This window comes from Talaromyces proteolyticus (assembly GCF_021365285.1).
Source record: "Talaromyces proteolyticus strain PMI_201 chromosome Unknown BGW36scaffold_8, whole genome shotgun sequence".
NCBI lineage: Eukaryota > Fungi > Ascomycota > Eurotiomycetes > Eurotiales > Trichocomaceae > Talaromyces > Talaromyces proteolyticus.
Window position 1 is genome coordinate 1,972,881 of NW_025764284.1, and position 14,660 is coordinate 1,987,540.

General features: G+C 44.8%; 6 protein-coding genes across 6 annotated transcripts; 4 read left to right on the top strand and 2 right to left on the bottom strand.

Moving 5' to 3' along the window:
• Window positions 1-9: 9 nt before the first annotated feature.
• BGW36DRAFT_382989 (thiamine diphosphate-binding protein) lies at window positions 10-2,117 on the bottom strand. The gene has a single exon (XM_046216613.1). It carries the CDS (start codon window positions 2,000-2,002, stop codon window positions 80-82), a length of 1,923 nt encoding a protein of 640 aa, XP_046070733.1. The 5' UTR covers window positions 2,003-2,117; the 3' UTR covers window positions 10-79.
• Window positions 2,118-4,082: 1,965 nt separating this feature from the next.
• On the top strand, window positions 4,083-6,352 carry BGW36DRAFT_323399 (putative ammonium transporter). The gene is made up of 7 exons (XM_046212689.1): window positions 4,083-4,320; window positions 4,374-4,478; window positions 4,527-4,554; window positions 4,607-4,932; window positions 4,997-5,082; window positions 5,187-5,606; window positions 5,665-6,352. Exons 1-7 carry the CDS (start codon window positions 4,286-4,288, stop codon window positions 6,120-6,122), a joined length of 1,458 nt encoding a protein of 485 aa, XP_046070734.1. The 5' UTR covers window positions 4,083-4,285; the 3' UTR covers window positions 6,123-6,352.
• Window positions 6,353-7,323: 971 nt separating this feature from the next.
• BGW36DRAFT_429465 (uncharacterized protein) lies at window positions 7,324-8,001 on the top strand (the record flags this gene model as incomplete). The annotated part of the gene is made up of 1 exon (XM_046220696.1): window positions 7,324-8,001. The coding sequence occupies one exon, from the start codon at window positions 7,324-7,326 to the stop codon at window positions 7,999-8,001; it is 678 nt and encodes a 225-aa protein (XP_046070735.1).
• Window positions 8,002-9,153: 1,152 nt separating this feature from the next.
• BGW36DRAFT_429466 (uncharacterized protein) lies at window positions 9,154-9,986 on the top strand (the record flags this gene model as incomplete). Its single annotated transcript, XM_046220697.1, has 2 exons — window positions 9,154-9,489; window positions 9,558-9,986. 2 exons carry the CDS (start codon window positions 9,154-9,156, stop codon window positions 9,984-9,986), a joined length of 765 nt encoding a protein of 254 aa, XP_046070736.1.
• A 22-nt stretch (window positions 9,987-10,008) lies between these two features.
• On the bottom strand, window positions 10,009-11,310 carry BGW36DRAFT_463152 (uncharacterized protein; the record flags this gene model as incomplete). The annotated part of the gene is made up of 3 exons (XM_046222195.1): window positions 10,009-10,277; window positions 10,334-10,918; window positions 10,994-11,310. 3 exons carry the CDS (start codon window positions 11,308-11,310, stop codon window positions 10,169-10,171), a joined length of 1,011 nt encoding a protein of 336 aa, XP_046070737.1. The 3' UTR covers window positions 10,009-10,168.
• Window positions 11,311-12,815: 1,505 nt separating this feature from the next.
• Window positions 12,816-14,478, top strand: BGW36DRAFT_299280 (major facilitator superfamily domain-containing protein; the record flags this gene model as incomplete). Its single annotated transcript, XM_046211516.1, has 4 exons — window positions 12,816-12,974; window positions 13,037-13,433; window positions 13,485-14,028; window positions 14,094-14,478. 4 exons carry the CDS (start codon window positions 12,816-12,818, stop codon window positions 14,476-14,478), a joined length of 1,485 nt encoding a protein of 494 aa, XP_046070738.1.
• Window positions 14,479-14,660: the final 182 nt, after the last annotated feature.

A 14,660-nucleotide genomic window follows, 5' to 3' on the forward strand; every position in this document is an offset into this window, starting at 1 on the left:
TGGTGTAATGGCAAATTTACATAAATTCTTGTTCATTACTTAAAACTATGGCAGCTTCTTCGTGGTTTGCTATCTTGCTTTAATTTGATGCGACTTCCTTAACAGCTGTGATGATATCCTCCGGCCCGAGTCCCTGCGCGTTAATTTGCTCGTACAAACCTCCACATCCTTCTTTGATTGCACCAATTGTCTTGTACTTAGGTGTGAGCTTGCGTTCAAGTAAATGGCTCCCTAAGCGAGAACCAAGACCCGTCTTTTGAGCAATAGACTCGACGACGACGACAAACCCGGTTGATCCGTAAATTTTGATGGCATCTTCATCGACAACATTAAGCGTCGGTTTATTAACAAGACCCACGTCGAGGCCTTGTTGACGGAGATTTTCCACTGCGTCAAGGGAACGATAAAGCATATCCCCATACGAGACAATGTAACCAGCAGAACCACGACGGATTATATCCTCTTTTCCGGGAACGAATTCATAGTTACCCCCGTAAAGTTTCTCGTCGCTGGACTCCTTGAGGATATATGGTACTTTGGAGCGAGTCGAAAAAATAAATCGTAGTCCTTTGTCCCAGAAGACTTTCTTCACAACGGCCTTCATTTGCTCGCCGTCAGCGGGAAAATAAAGAGCTGTGTTCTCGGCATCTAATAGGCCGTTATCCGCGAAAAAGTGGTTCAAACCAAAGTGGCAAGTGTTGTCGGCCATCTCGTCGACGCCGCTGTGGGAGAAGTGGGATAGTACACTACAGTCATTCAAACGAGCCATCGTAATCTCAGAGATGCACATTTCCAAGAAGGCAGAAAATGTAGAGAATATTCCTTGGCGGGAACCATCGCTACCAAACCCAAAGCCGGCTGCGGCAGAAAAGTTACCACGCTCCATGACACCAGAGGCAACAAAAACCTCGGGATGTTTTAATGCGATGGCTTTCAGTCCCGTCGAGCCTGCTAGATCAGAGTCGATTACCATGACACGGGAGGCGGCTTCCTCTTTGCTCAATCCATCAAGGACAGAGTTCACAGCTTCACCAAAGATAGCACGATTTGCTCCCTTTTCCTTTGACGAGCCCACATACTGATGTGGGTTGGAGCGACCTTTTATATCATCATAAAATGACAGGGCTTCCTTACTGTAGCCTCGCTTGGTGAGATATTTTCGCGCGATGTCAACTGTTACCACGTCGTGGGCGTGGATCTTCCCTTCAAGTTCATCGATACCGGGTGCCATATTCCGGTTTATGACTACGGCTGCAGGGCCTTTGCTGGTAAAGACCTGGCACATGGCACCATAGAGAGAGTCCAAGTCTTCCCCCTGGGCCTTGATAACCTTAAGTCCGTGTCCTTCGAGTGTCTTCGCAATATCGTAACCTTTGAGGTACTGTGAGGGATGTCCAGCAATGGTCACATCATTGTTGTCAATAAACAACTTCACATTTAAATTGTTCGCAACAGCAATGCGTGCGGCCTCAGCGTCATTGCCTTCTTGTTGGGATCCATCCGAGCCTAGCAAAACCACGTTCTTGTCCTTATTGGCCATGGAGATTCCGTTCACCATTGCCCACATATGTCCAAGGCGCCCCGAGCTGAATTTAACGCCTGGTGTCAAGCCCAACTCAGGGTGACCAGGAAGCTTCGAATTGGCGTCCCGATAATTAAGCAGGTGCTCCGGGTTTATTTTCCCGGCCAATGTGGCCAGCAGATATTGGGTGGCTACTCTGTGACCAGCCTCGTCGAAGAATGCATCGACGAACGCTTCTGGCTTCGCATTGATAAACCCCAGCAGTACGCAGACTTCTGGCGCAGTGTCGAATGGACCGCCCGTATGGCCCGACACTCCTCGAGCAGCACCGGTGGCAGTGAATGCAACGATTGCATCTCTGAAAATGTCAATATTGTTTTGAAGATCCTTCTTCTGCTCTGGCGTGAGCTTGGGGGTGTTGTAGTCGAGCTTCAGCTTTTTGAATTGCTCGAGATCGACGGGGAACCTATTGCCAGCCATGATGGTGACTCGCTCTATTTTCAACGAAAATATTTTTTTAAGAGATTATGCTGTCTTCAAGATCAATTCCCTTTTTTTTTTTTTAAAAAAAAAAACCTTTTGTATAGATCAATCTGAACGCAGGCGATTCATGGGCCGCGCGGGGGGAGAAAGTGTTTAAAGAAACTGGGGAAGAGGGAGGCTTCAATTACGTCAGTGAGGGGGGATTTGCATATTCTTTTGCTGGTTGGAACACTGAGAATCTGCACGTTACTGGCACTTGACGTCAATAGGCCCACCAACTGCCCGGTGTAATGATTAATTTCAATCAAATAATAAATAACTAATAAGTGGTGGGGCTAAGTCAGCTTTTCGGCTTCACCGCGACCGCAACTTGGGATTTGGTTCGGTGGTGGACACCATCCGCATGGTAATATCCTGGATTTTGTTGAAATTAATTAGGTGACGCTTTGTAAGCCAAGAAAAAGAAATGGCCTAACAACGAGATTCCACGGTAATTAACAATATGCAACAGTCAAAAATCGATTGATTGTGAATATAAGAAAGAACCACTGTATTGCCATCCTCGTCCCGTGGGAATATTAAAAATTAACATCTCGAAGCGCGACGTGGTGTATTAAAGATAGGTTCGCCTAGCCAATTAACGATACTGAATTAATTGCATTCGCCCCAGCATATGAATACAACACTAAGCATTAGGAATCAGTTCATTGCGAACGATCTGTCCATTGTGCATAGGTACCCTGCATTTTCGCTGTCAGTCGCAATTATAGTGCAAATATTGCAGTGAATCAAGAATTCGCCCTACCTGCGGATATTACCAGCACCCCCAATTCCGAAGCCAACATGCACGTATTGTACTTCGTCCTTGGGTAGCAGGATGTGTTTGGCAGGGTCATCCTCTTCCTTCAACTTTCGCCAAGAGGCGCGTCTCCAGAAGCCAAGCATGCCCAGAAAAGCCAAGCTTTGGGGGTGCTTTGGGGTATGGGATCGAGATAATGAACTCGATAACCATATAAATAATTATATTCAGTGTCGGCAGTCATAGACACCCACTAAATCAGTATTAATTAAATCGCCGACTGTTGTCTCAAACCCATATCTCTTCCCACAGCACGCACACAGTTGTTTATCCAGGCTATTGCCGCCCGGCCTTGGACTGTCCTTAATACCACAACGCGGCACAACACATCAGGGTCTGTCCCCCATCACGCCGTTTGAATCAGCATTCAATGATTCGACCAATAGCTGGGCTGGCATCATGACGGTCGGTGTGACCAGCAGTCATTCACCCTCCCATAGTAACAAGCACTACACCAAGCAGGGGCGATGCCATGCGCGACTCCCATCACAATAATAATGGCGGGGTCTGGCCATGCAGAGGAAATAATGATGAGAGGAACGGAATGAGATCACCACGCATTCTCCGCATGGCGATACAGATAAGCCAACCTCCCGTCATTGGCTTGTGGACACAACGCACTGCAGGCCCAAGCTTGATCTATGCTAATAGGCTATAGCACTCGGATCATTTTACTAGTGCGTATTTAATACTATTTAATATTCCAGGATGACAATATTAATAAAAATGCTCTTATCTACCTGCAGCGCCATTGGGCATGCACTCGGTTCTAGGTCGAATCAAGCTTTCGTCGTAGTGGGCCCCGTGGAAACGACAACTCTACTCATTCGCCAAGTCTGGGGATAGCAGTTCACGCTACGCTCCGGAGCTTTCATTTCCCCTGGCGTGCAGGCGTCAATGATGCCTTGAGGCGTGAGGGCGATAGCTGGTTCCTCTGCGACTGGTCCACCAGTGTCGCTGGAAGCGTTTTCACGTAATCCCATTAGATTTTCGATGTTATCATGTCGTGCCTCTGTCTGGATGCTGCTAGCTCGCGCTTTTATTGGACCTGCGTCCCTTATCTCCTGCTTCTGAACACTAGCCAACGCGAAATGGTAATATTAATGCTTGCGGCGATCGATCTGAGCTTGCTGGTGTACGACAACACGTGGGCGTCGAAGCCAAATCCCTTCGGTTATTATTGCGGTCTAGTTGCTTGACAACACGCCTCGTGCGCAGACCAGCTATCTGCAAGAGCGCCTTTGTTAAATAATATCTGGTTCGGGTTACCTTCCATCCATTACGAGCATGACGGGTCACTGATAGTCATTCCTTTAATACAAGCTATCAGCCTCCCTCCACATCACCTATTCCTATCTCTTTTGCTTCAATTTCTATGTTCCTCTTCACCATAACCCTCTCGTATAACGCTTGTATTATCGATGTCTGCGTCTGATTTAACCAATCCAAATCCAGCGTAAGGTTCTATGCACGGGTTGTCTTCTTTTTGGCTAAAGAATTCCATTGAAGCTGGCTGGACAAAGGCGACCAGGCATGGCAGCTCACTGCTGGGACGCTGGTCGCGCTTCAATCCATCCCGGGCCTGGCGATCCTATATGCTGGCTTCGTAAAAAAGTTAGTTCCATCTCCACTGGGCCCAGACGCATTGCTAATATCTCACAGAAAATGGGCTATAAATTCCGCATTCATGGTATACCTCTCTCATCTGACATACAACGGGGTCTCTTCCTGAAAAGCTGCAGGTTTTCTATGCCTTTGCCGCGACGTTAATTTGCTGGGTCATCTGGGCATATAAGATGGGCTTTGGGGAGCAATGGGGCGCATTTCCCTTAGTAGGAACACCCGGTCCTGTCTTGACGATGCAGCAAAATCTAGCCCGAGCTACCTTACCAGCTGCTAATCTATCTCCGAATTATAACCTGTCTACTATGGTTTACTTCCAATTCGTTTTTGCCGCAATCACAGTTATAATCCTTGGTGGCTCTCTCTTAGGAAGAATGAACTTCGTGGCATGGATGGTTTTCGTTCCGTTATGGATAACGTTTAGCTATACTGTTGGAGCTTTCAGGTACATTGTTCTATTTGCTATAGCCTCCGTAACCTTTTATCAGCTAACATTAATCTTTATGAAGCGTTTGGGGCGGAGGATTTCTAACTCAAATGGGTGTCCTCGACTACTCAGGCGGATACGTCATCCACTTGAGCTCTGGAACGGCTGGTAATTATACAATAATTTCTCACCTTTCACTCCTTTCTCCACCCCCCACATCTCTTCCATCTCCCTCTCACCCTCGTCAACAGCTGATATTGTTTAATGGAAAGGTTTCGTGGCCGCGTACTGGGTGGGCCCGCGCTTGCAAAAGGACAAAGATTCCTTTTATCCTAACAACATCTTGCTCATGCTTGTCGGGGCTGGCATCCTCTGGGTGTGCTGGAATGGCTTTAACGGTGGAGATCCGTACGCTGCTAGTCCTGATGCTGGAGTAGCAGTGCTCAACACTAATATCTGTACCGCGATGAGTCTCCTGGTCTGGACTATTCTCGATTTCATATTTTTCAAGAAGCCATCTGTTATTGGTGCCGTGCAGGGCGAGATCACCGGTCTGGTTGCGATAACACCTGCAGCTGGTTTTGTTACCGGTTGGGGTGCCATTGTTATCGGTGCTTGCTCTGGATCCATCCCTTGGATATCGATGAATATTCTCGGAAGAATGGAGTGGATGAAAAAGGTGGATGACGTTAGTCAGTGCATCTGTCATATATTCCCCGAATTCTGCAAGTATTCTAATCATCAATCTAGTGGGAACTGTACACACACACATGGTGGCTGGCGCTCTAGGAGGGTTTCTAACCGGTCTTTTCGCCACCGTCGAAGGATGTGCGGCGTTTGGTTTAACTAACCCCGGTGGTGCAATTGATGGAAACGGAAAACAGGTCTGGCTACAGATAGTCGGTGCCTTATTCATAATAGGTCTCAACCTATTCATGACCAGTGTCATATGTCTATTTATTCAATACGTTCTACGTATTCCCCTTCGCATGAAGGAAGAGCATCTCCTTGTCGGCGATGACGCCGTTCATGGCGAAGAAGCCTATGCGTTATTCTTTGAAGGCGAAAGAAGTCACCTCAGTCTACACGGAACCGCATTGGAGAGTGGGCAAATCACTGAGGGGCAAAGTATCTTTACACACCCAATCCCGAGCGGACATGACAGTCCCGCCGATGCATCCGCCAAGGACGATACGAAAGCTGATTAGTGTGTATTTGGAAGGTTTGTAGCATTCATGTTAGATCCGACGGGTACCCCAAGGATAATCGCGTCCCTGCACGCACTGAAATTAGACTTAATGAAAAACAGCCGAACTTTCTACAAGTGACAAAAAGCCACACACTTGCATGATGGTCAACATTGAACTTGTGTCAATTTTCAACACTGGATGATTGTATTTGGGCCGTTTCCATATACTCTTTGTGGCCATAATATTTTGCAGATATGAATATAATACGGGTATAAATCTAGAGGTCTATATACCGTAAAATTCTGCTGGAATCTAGATGCTAGTGCTGGTGGGTGGGTCATATTACATATGGAGAGCGTAGAAGTAGGGAACACTCTATGGAAGGTGGTATCAGCAGTTATTTAAATATTACGAATATATTATTGAAATATAAGAACCTGTGGTAGCAACCTAAAATGAGTCTATATAGTATATACGTTAATGTATATACGTTAATTAAATTGCCATGATCGATATAAAAATTTATCAGTCACAGATTCCAAAAGCGGCTAGTGACGTTCTTATCTACGTAATGATCTGACGCGTCTACGCGGCTTGGTTTTGATCCTCTTTTTCCTTTTGAATTTAAAATAAACAAATGGACTAACTAGGTAAAATATGTGCTCGATAGCTTTGACCATCAGACAAAGTCGTCAATTTAGGAAACGTCGCATCCACTACCAAGACTGAAATTTAATGCTCTTATTATGGCATTGTGGTAACTCGATGCGAAACATGCCGAACACAGCTATTGCTGTAATTCGAAAATATGCAGTGCCAAGGTTGTTTCCACCAAGGCCACCTCATGAATGACGCAAAAAATCTCAGCCACGACAGCCAATCCACGTGGCAGTTTCGAGGTATGAAATCCTATCACTTGAAAGATATACCCAGGAAGAATTAAATAAAGCATGGTATGGAGATCCTGTTAGGGTCTCTTTTTTTCGGGTTGAAGACCACGCCCATACGACTGTACTAGAGTGAATTTATGAATATTTATATTCTAGCCAAAAGACAGTATATGTCAAAGGATCTAGAAGACATAGGCGATAGATCTATTGCTAGAAAGTGCCTCCCCCCAATCTTCTCTTTCCGTCGAAAATTGCATGAGCCGTGAAAAAGACAAACCTTGTACATGATCCCAGCAACCCTCTCGGTCATAACCACTTATCCTCATCAAATGGACATCTCAAAACCAGCACATAAGAGTCCCCCATATTTCACACAACTTATCGCGGACGCTAGTTATTCCAGCCGTGTCACGCTTGGAGACGGCCAAGTAAGGGCTGTTCACCAGCTTCATGGGCGTGATACTACATCAACCGCTAGTGGAACAACCTCTACTGCGTCAGATGCTACTACTGCTGTTTCTACTGTGGATACCTCGTCCACCACCACATCTGCATTCTCTGCAACTAAAGATTCCACGTCTACTATTACCGCGTCTACTACCACCACGGCAACAAGTGCAACAACCAGCACTTCAACCTCCTCCCTCACTTCTTCCACGGGGGTTTCTACTACCAGTTTTACCGCAACTTCGACAGTATCAGTTTCAAAGACTACAGTATCCACCACTTCTAGCTCCTCCGGCACAACCAGTTCTACAAATGCAGAGTTAGCTGCATGGAACCACGCTGGTGAGATACGAGCAATCGTTATATTCAGCTTACTGAGTGCTGTTGCGCTTGGAACCACATTATACATCTTTATTAAAAAGAGAGTTAATAGCAAAAAGGAACGGGCAAGCCGGCTGAGTTCGGCAGGATCATCGCATTCGACCATTCCATTAACAACCCTGCGGAAAGAAGACTCGAAAACTATACGGGAATCAATCATGTTTTCACAAGGAGTATGAATCTGGTCCTGAAAGGAAGCGCGGACGGTGTAGTATAAACAGAAATATTTCATTTGACATAGTCTGAACTAATGCATAGAACTTGTGGGAAGGTTGTCATTTTGGGTTATAAATCTGACATATATACGTACTTCGAAGTCTCGTATTTATAGATATTAGAGACAGTAGAGTTATTATAGGTTCGGTTCCCGGCTATGTAGCGCCACTACCTACGGAAAAATATGCCTTTTTAAATCGCGGGGTAATTTCAAATGCTATCTGATCCTCTGTAAAAATGCCTTTCATTTTTTCCCACTCCAAATCTCGCTTGTTGGGATAACTTGACCGGAGACATTATGCTATTTTAAGAGATTGATTAAATCAGAATTTCGGTCGATAAAAGTCCGGACGATAGTGGAATTGTGAACTATCGGACATCCGTGTCAATGTTGATCGTTTATGGATTGCGGATGAAGTACAGTCTAGAATCAGGTCGCTGATACTCCGATATGGAATACCACAGTACAGGATAATGACAGTCTAGATTGCAGATTTCCATTTTTGTCAATAGCCAAAATTCGAATAGGCAGTATAGCTCGTTGTCTTGGATCGTCATGATCTTCGTCGGATAGCTGTCAGCTGAATCCCGCAGGAAGATCGTCGGCGGCTTGCAGGCACCAAGTTGAAGTTGTTATCGTTACGTCGCATAACCTTCGGCGGCCGAACTGTCCGAAGACCCGAGCTCCTGCAAAACTAGGCATTACGTGCCACTTCTGTCACCATTTTGATCTACGGACGTTATGCTTTAATAGGCATACTTGGCCCAGACGTAGGATAGCTGCATATAGATATAAGTGAGGTCTGACAACGAAGACGGGTTTGCCCCACATTATCTTTCGATAGGTTGAGCAGAGACCAGATAATCGAACCAGAATCCAATCATCGACCCTCTTCGGTGTCTTCAGCTAGCCATCCAAGCTCCCGAATCCCGGCGGTCCTCCGTGACATACTCTAAATCGTAAAGGACTAGGTTAATGCATACAGGCAACTCGTTCCTTATACTTAACGGTCCACTAGGCCCTATTGATTTTGAAAATTCCCTGATGCAAGCCTTCATTCAATACGGATCTCGTGAATCAAGAATGCAACTGGAAGTGATATAGTTCATTGAAAATGGTCTCTAATATTCTTATACCTGCTATTTCAATCTGTCTCCTAGCATCCATTATCCCTGCCTACAGAGACTATCAACTTTTCATGTCATATGGCCCCGGTGGAGTCCCTCACAACGCCCTTGGATGGCTACGCTCCAGGTTCATAGCGACTCCTTTTGGACGGGAGATGTTCGATACCAGGGAATATCAAGACAAGATCAACGCCGGGGAAACGGTAACTTATATTTTCCCTGAGGAGGAGCTATCACAACGTAAAGGGGGGACTCCACAGGTCGGGCCTCATGCAATTCCGCAAAGACAAATGAGCCACTTACCAGATGAGGATACTAAGCAGGTCTGTCTTCTCGAAACCCCTCATTTGTGCTGGGCTATGGTCTATAGCAAGGTTGACACCCATAATAGAAACTAAGAGAAGCTTTTGATATGTTCGCGGCTAAAAATGCCAACTTAGTCAAAATGGCTACCTCGTTCTATGAAACACACACTGATGCAATGTGGCTTACTGAACATGGCGTTCCATTGTCGTCGCGGCCGCCGGAAGCCCTAGCAGTGCGAGGCGAAGTCGCTCATGTTCATGGTACGAGTGACCACTCGCTCCATCTGTTATTGTCCCCCGCAGATGCCAAAAAGGTTATTGACGCTGGCTGGGGTCAGAGACATGCTTTTTCAGGGGCAAAACTCGTGGCGATGGTAACGCGTGGTAAAATAGCATTACCAGGGAGCTACATGCTTATTTATGCACCCAGAAATACAAAGGAAATTGAGATTGTGATGGAGATAGTCAAAGCAAGTTTACAATATATGTCTGGAGGTCTGGACGTCCGCCACTGAAGCGCAAAAAGCAAATGTGTCGACAGACTTTTAGAAGTAAAGATATACATGAGCTATCGTATGTTGTATAGCATGGTGAGCTAATTATAATCGACTATGCCTGGTGAGAAGATTTTCTTGGCTCCTGATTGATTATTGCATGAAAAAAAGAGAGCCAGGTTCTTACGAGAATATATTCTAACTCATAATCCAGGAAACTTGTATAATTTACCCGAAGTGCCTTTATTACTTCTTTGCTGGCGCAAAAACTTTCCGATGTCTTGACTCAAGATGTGATGTATGTGACTTGTCCTGGGAAATAGTCAGTCTATAGGATCATTTGGTCAAAAGAAATTACAGGGACTCACAAATGCCCAGTATTGAACCAGAAGTATTGATCAATCGGAAGACAGCCATATTTTCCAGGATCGACCATGACGTCTGGATCAGTATAGCCGGGGCAGTATCCAGTTGTGTTTCGAATGTCATAAGCCTCTGGGTTTTCAAGAACAAAATTTAGAAAGGAATTAGCATCGTAATTCATTATGTTCATGTCCTGGTGGCGAGAAACAAAATCTCGACTATAATGAGACAATGCATCATTCCACCATCCTATCATCGTTTTGTTAGGGAGCGGATTTGAGCTCCCCACATTCCCTGGCGTTCTGTCTAAAGGAGGTAGATTGATTAATAAAAGGTCCCGATATCCGCCATCGAAGAGAGGTTGTACGCTCTCGTTGAAAATGGTCGAGACGATAGATTCGTATAAGCTGGGAAATGACACATTTGATAACCTGCTTACGTCTCCAATGTCATTGATTCCAATCCATAGAGCCAGCAAAGTATCTTTCTGGCTGATTGCATTTTTCTTTTGGAATTCTGGCTGGACCCAGGACAAGAAACGCTGTGTCTGATTTACAAGTGGAATCGTCCAGTTATGATGGAGCGGGGTGCTGTACGCGGGAGAAATCATAAATAATATTAGAAATAGAAAGACTCTGGAGATCCATGCAGTACAGCGAACCTACAACTTCTCTGAAACATCTGCGCCGGCGAAAGCAAAGTCCCATAGTTGTATTTCGCAAGATTTGGGGGATGTAAGGCCGGGTTGGAGACCACATCCTGTCAAGAACTCCACCCAATTAGGCCCACCTTCGGCCGTCCCGCTAAAGTTCTGCACGATCTGATCATGCCAAAGTTCGTGGGCGGTGATAGCAAACTGACTAGGCAAGTAACTGCCAATAAAGCTAAATCCCGGATAGCCTTTGGTACCTTGAACATAGGTGTACGAATCCCCGAACGCAATTCTGATATGTATGAGAGAGTGGTAAAGAACCAATAGCATATTTGAGAAGTGTATACTAACAAATATTTAGTAGACTCCCAATTAAACTGGTGTCTGGGAGAATATTGGCTAGGCGATGGCCATGCCTGGACCAAAGCCACAATGCCTAAGATTGAAAGTAATGACATATCAAACTGATCTTTCACATAAACTAATCATTGACAAAGGGCAAGTACAAAATTCCGAAACACAATATTTACCACGGATAATTCAATTTTGTTCTTTAATGCCCTTATTATCCTAGTATACTTCCAAAATAAACATTGTAAGAATTCCTTGGTCAACCACGTTTGCGGGGTTTGACGGATCGACAATTTTTACAGATTTTCCGCCAGTGAGGCACTTCGGAATAAACGTTCCTTGGCTCCTTTGTGTGATAGTCCATAACTTCTTCTTTAGAAAGATACTACTGTAGTTACACTCTAATTCTTTTTCTCAATGGAACCACCTGTACTACTCCTCGCCTCGGTAAGAGCGTCTTATACTGTTCCCTTGAAGTCTCTAGAGAAGGTTACCGATGTAGATATCTCTTCCTTCAATGGATTCATAGAAATACTTTGAATACTGGTGAGTCATCGCAATATATTGATTAATATCCCCAAAGTTCTCTCTCCGCTAGGTTGTAGACATCGATCAAGTTTAGTTTAGATGAGACACATCACCATGCACTGCATAGTAAGATTAACTTTCGAGACCGTCTACCTTGGTTTGTTTGTATGTCGAATAAATGACGACTTTTAGGGTGTTCTGAATAGGCCGTGCCATGGTGATTAGCACATCGAGGCATAATTATGAAAAGAATTCAAATATTCGACATCCGCTACTTCCACCATGGTTTCACTTATGGTAGAGTAAACAGAATAGAATCTTCGGTCGAAGATGGAAGGTTTTCATTGTCAACTTTTGAGTAGATACATAGTGTCAAATATTTGGGCTAGAGGACGATATAGACTGTGATGAAGCTGGCGCTAACTGGAATAATGTCAACGCAAATGCAGGGTTGATTGCTAATACTAGGTAGCGGAATAACTAAATAACGCAACATGAAATAGCATAGCGCCTTGTTATGCCAGTTAACCACTATTCGATAATTGTGATATGCAAGATGACTTTTTATGCGGGGTAATTCTGGGGGCCGGACATCTCACCGATTTCCCCACGAAGCCAAAGCTATATTGCCTCCCCCACGCCAGCAGAGAACGGACTTCGTGGTTTTTCCCCCAATCACGACCAATCCCCACGCTCTCATATCTCGCTGATTCCGTAAACGAGGCATCGTGAGAGGGCAGTACTGTATACCTGAACATATTAACAGAGGGAGGAACCACCAGCGTAAATCTTAACTCAACACATACATGTATAACTTCAGTCAACAAGTCCTTGCTGTGATTTTCTGATATTCTCTGCGAGATAATATGGATACGAAAGAGGATGACATGACAGATGTGGCAGGTATCGAGGATGTTCACGCTGCTGAATCCACACAAGATGGCCTCAAAGCACCCATGGCTCTCATAATCAACCAAGAACATGGGGAGTTGTATTTAGAAGCAATTCAAAAATATCCCGTTGATGAGGCCATTGATCAAGACTCTGAGAAGCGGCTTGTCCGTAAGCTTGATTTGCGGATTCTTCCCCTTCTAGGAATCTGCTATTTCTTCTATGTCGGTGACATTCATCCTGCCCTATTCAATAATCTACTAACTCTTTTTGTTTTCCTTGATAGTATGTCGATAAGACAACGCTCTCTTACGCAGCGATCTTTGGTATCAAAGACTCTCTACATTTAGAGGGAACAGCTTATTCCTGGCTATCGAGTATCTTTTATTTTGGGTGGTTAGTCTGGGCAATTCCGTCCAACCTTATCATGCAACGACTTCCCCCTGCTTGGTATCTTTCTTTCAATATTTTCATGTGGGGAATACTCCTTATGTGTGAAGCCGCTTCAAAGAATTTTGCCACTCTATCTGTTCTAAGAATCCTTTCTGGGGCCTTTGAGGCTATTGCAGATCCAGCCTTTATGCTCATAATATCCACCTATTATACACGCGAAGAACAGCCGTCCCGTATCTCAGCATACTACCTTTGGAACGGCATTGGTGTGGCCGGTGGTGGTCTTATAGGTATTTCTCGCAGACCGGCGGTTGCTATCTCTAGATACTTACTTAATACAGGTTATGGAATCGGCCATATAAAAGGTGCTCTAGAGTCATGGCGTTATGAATTCATCGTAGTTGGTGCCATCTGCTCATTCTGGGGGATCGTTCTGTGTCTTTTGCTACCTAACTCACCTGCCACATTTTGGGGGTTTACTCATGACGAAAGATTAATGGTAATAGCGCGCATGCGCCGCAATCAGACAGGTATTGAGCAACGACAAATCAAGTGGGATCAAATTAAAGAGGCATACTTGGACTACAAAACGTGGCTCTTCACACTTCTTGGTTTTGTTGCCAATATTCCAAATGGGGGGATTTCAAATTTTTCCACTCTGGTGATTGAGGGCCTTGGTTTTGACACTTTCCACACAACGTTGCTTGGCATACCACAGGGGGTCATAGTTGTTATTTGGATTGTACTTGGAGCAGTGGCAAATAACTACCTCCCAAATAACAGCCGCACTCTAGTCTGTGCACTATTCATGCTTCCAACTATTGCCGGTGCTCTAGGGTTCCTTCTTGCACCTGTCGATGCATATGTTGGCCGACTAATCTGTTTGTGAGTGTGATTCCATTGGTCCATTTCAATTTCTGCAGACCTCCCATTGCTAACGTGTCTTTCAGCTACCTCACCGGATCATACCAAGCCTCTTTTGTACTTTCTCTATCTCTCATAACTTCAAACACAGGTGGCCAGTCAAAAAAAATGATTGTCTCCGGAATGATTTGGTTCGGCGTGTGTATCGGTAATATCGCCAGCCCTTTTTTCTATAAATCGAACCAAGCACCGACATATCGCTTAGGTATTGGTTCATTGCTAGTATCTAACTGTATTGAATTCGTGCTCTTCTTTGTCTTTCGCTATGCCTTTATCTGGGAAAATCGACGGAAGGAAAGAGCAAGGCAAGCCTTGCAGGATATTAACAGGGAAGATGGGGCTACCCTCAATTGGACAGCTTTCACTGATTTGACAGACAAGCAAAACCCAAACTTCGTGTATGTATACTGAAGAGGCCATGGGATTATGAGTGGTATTGAGACAAAATTCTTGATCGAATTAATATGTATCTATTACATGTGTTTCCAATGGCGCTGACTGAGCGGATATCATTCAACCATCAACAATGCTATCTAGATTTAAAGCCATCATTCTGAGGCTGTATGCAATTCCGGTTATGTTTGAAAGCACAC

What these genes read in the sequence shown, in the direction of transcription:
- BGW36DRAFT_323399 (XM_046212689.1), top strand. Translation starts at nt 4,286, where the DNA reads ATGTCTGCGTCTGATTTAACCAATCCAAATCCAGC. An exon ending in CTTGAGCTCTGGAACGGCTG is followed by an intron (nt 5,083 to 5,186) that starts GTAATTATACAA and finishes TTTAATGGAAAG; the next exon opens with GTTTCGTGGCCGCGTACTGG. An exon ending in GAAAAAGGTGGATGACGTTA is followed by an intron (nt 5,607 to 5,664) that starts GTCAGTGCATCT and finishes TCATCAATCTAG; the next exon opens with TGGGAACTGTACACACACAC.
- BGW36DRAFT_382989 (XM_046216613.1), bottom strand. Translation starts at nt 2,002, where the DNA reads ATGGCTGGCAATAGGTTCCCCGTCGATCTCGAGCAATTCAAAAAGCTG.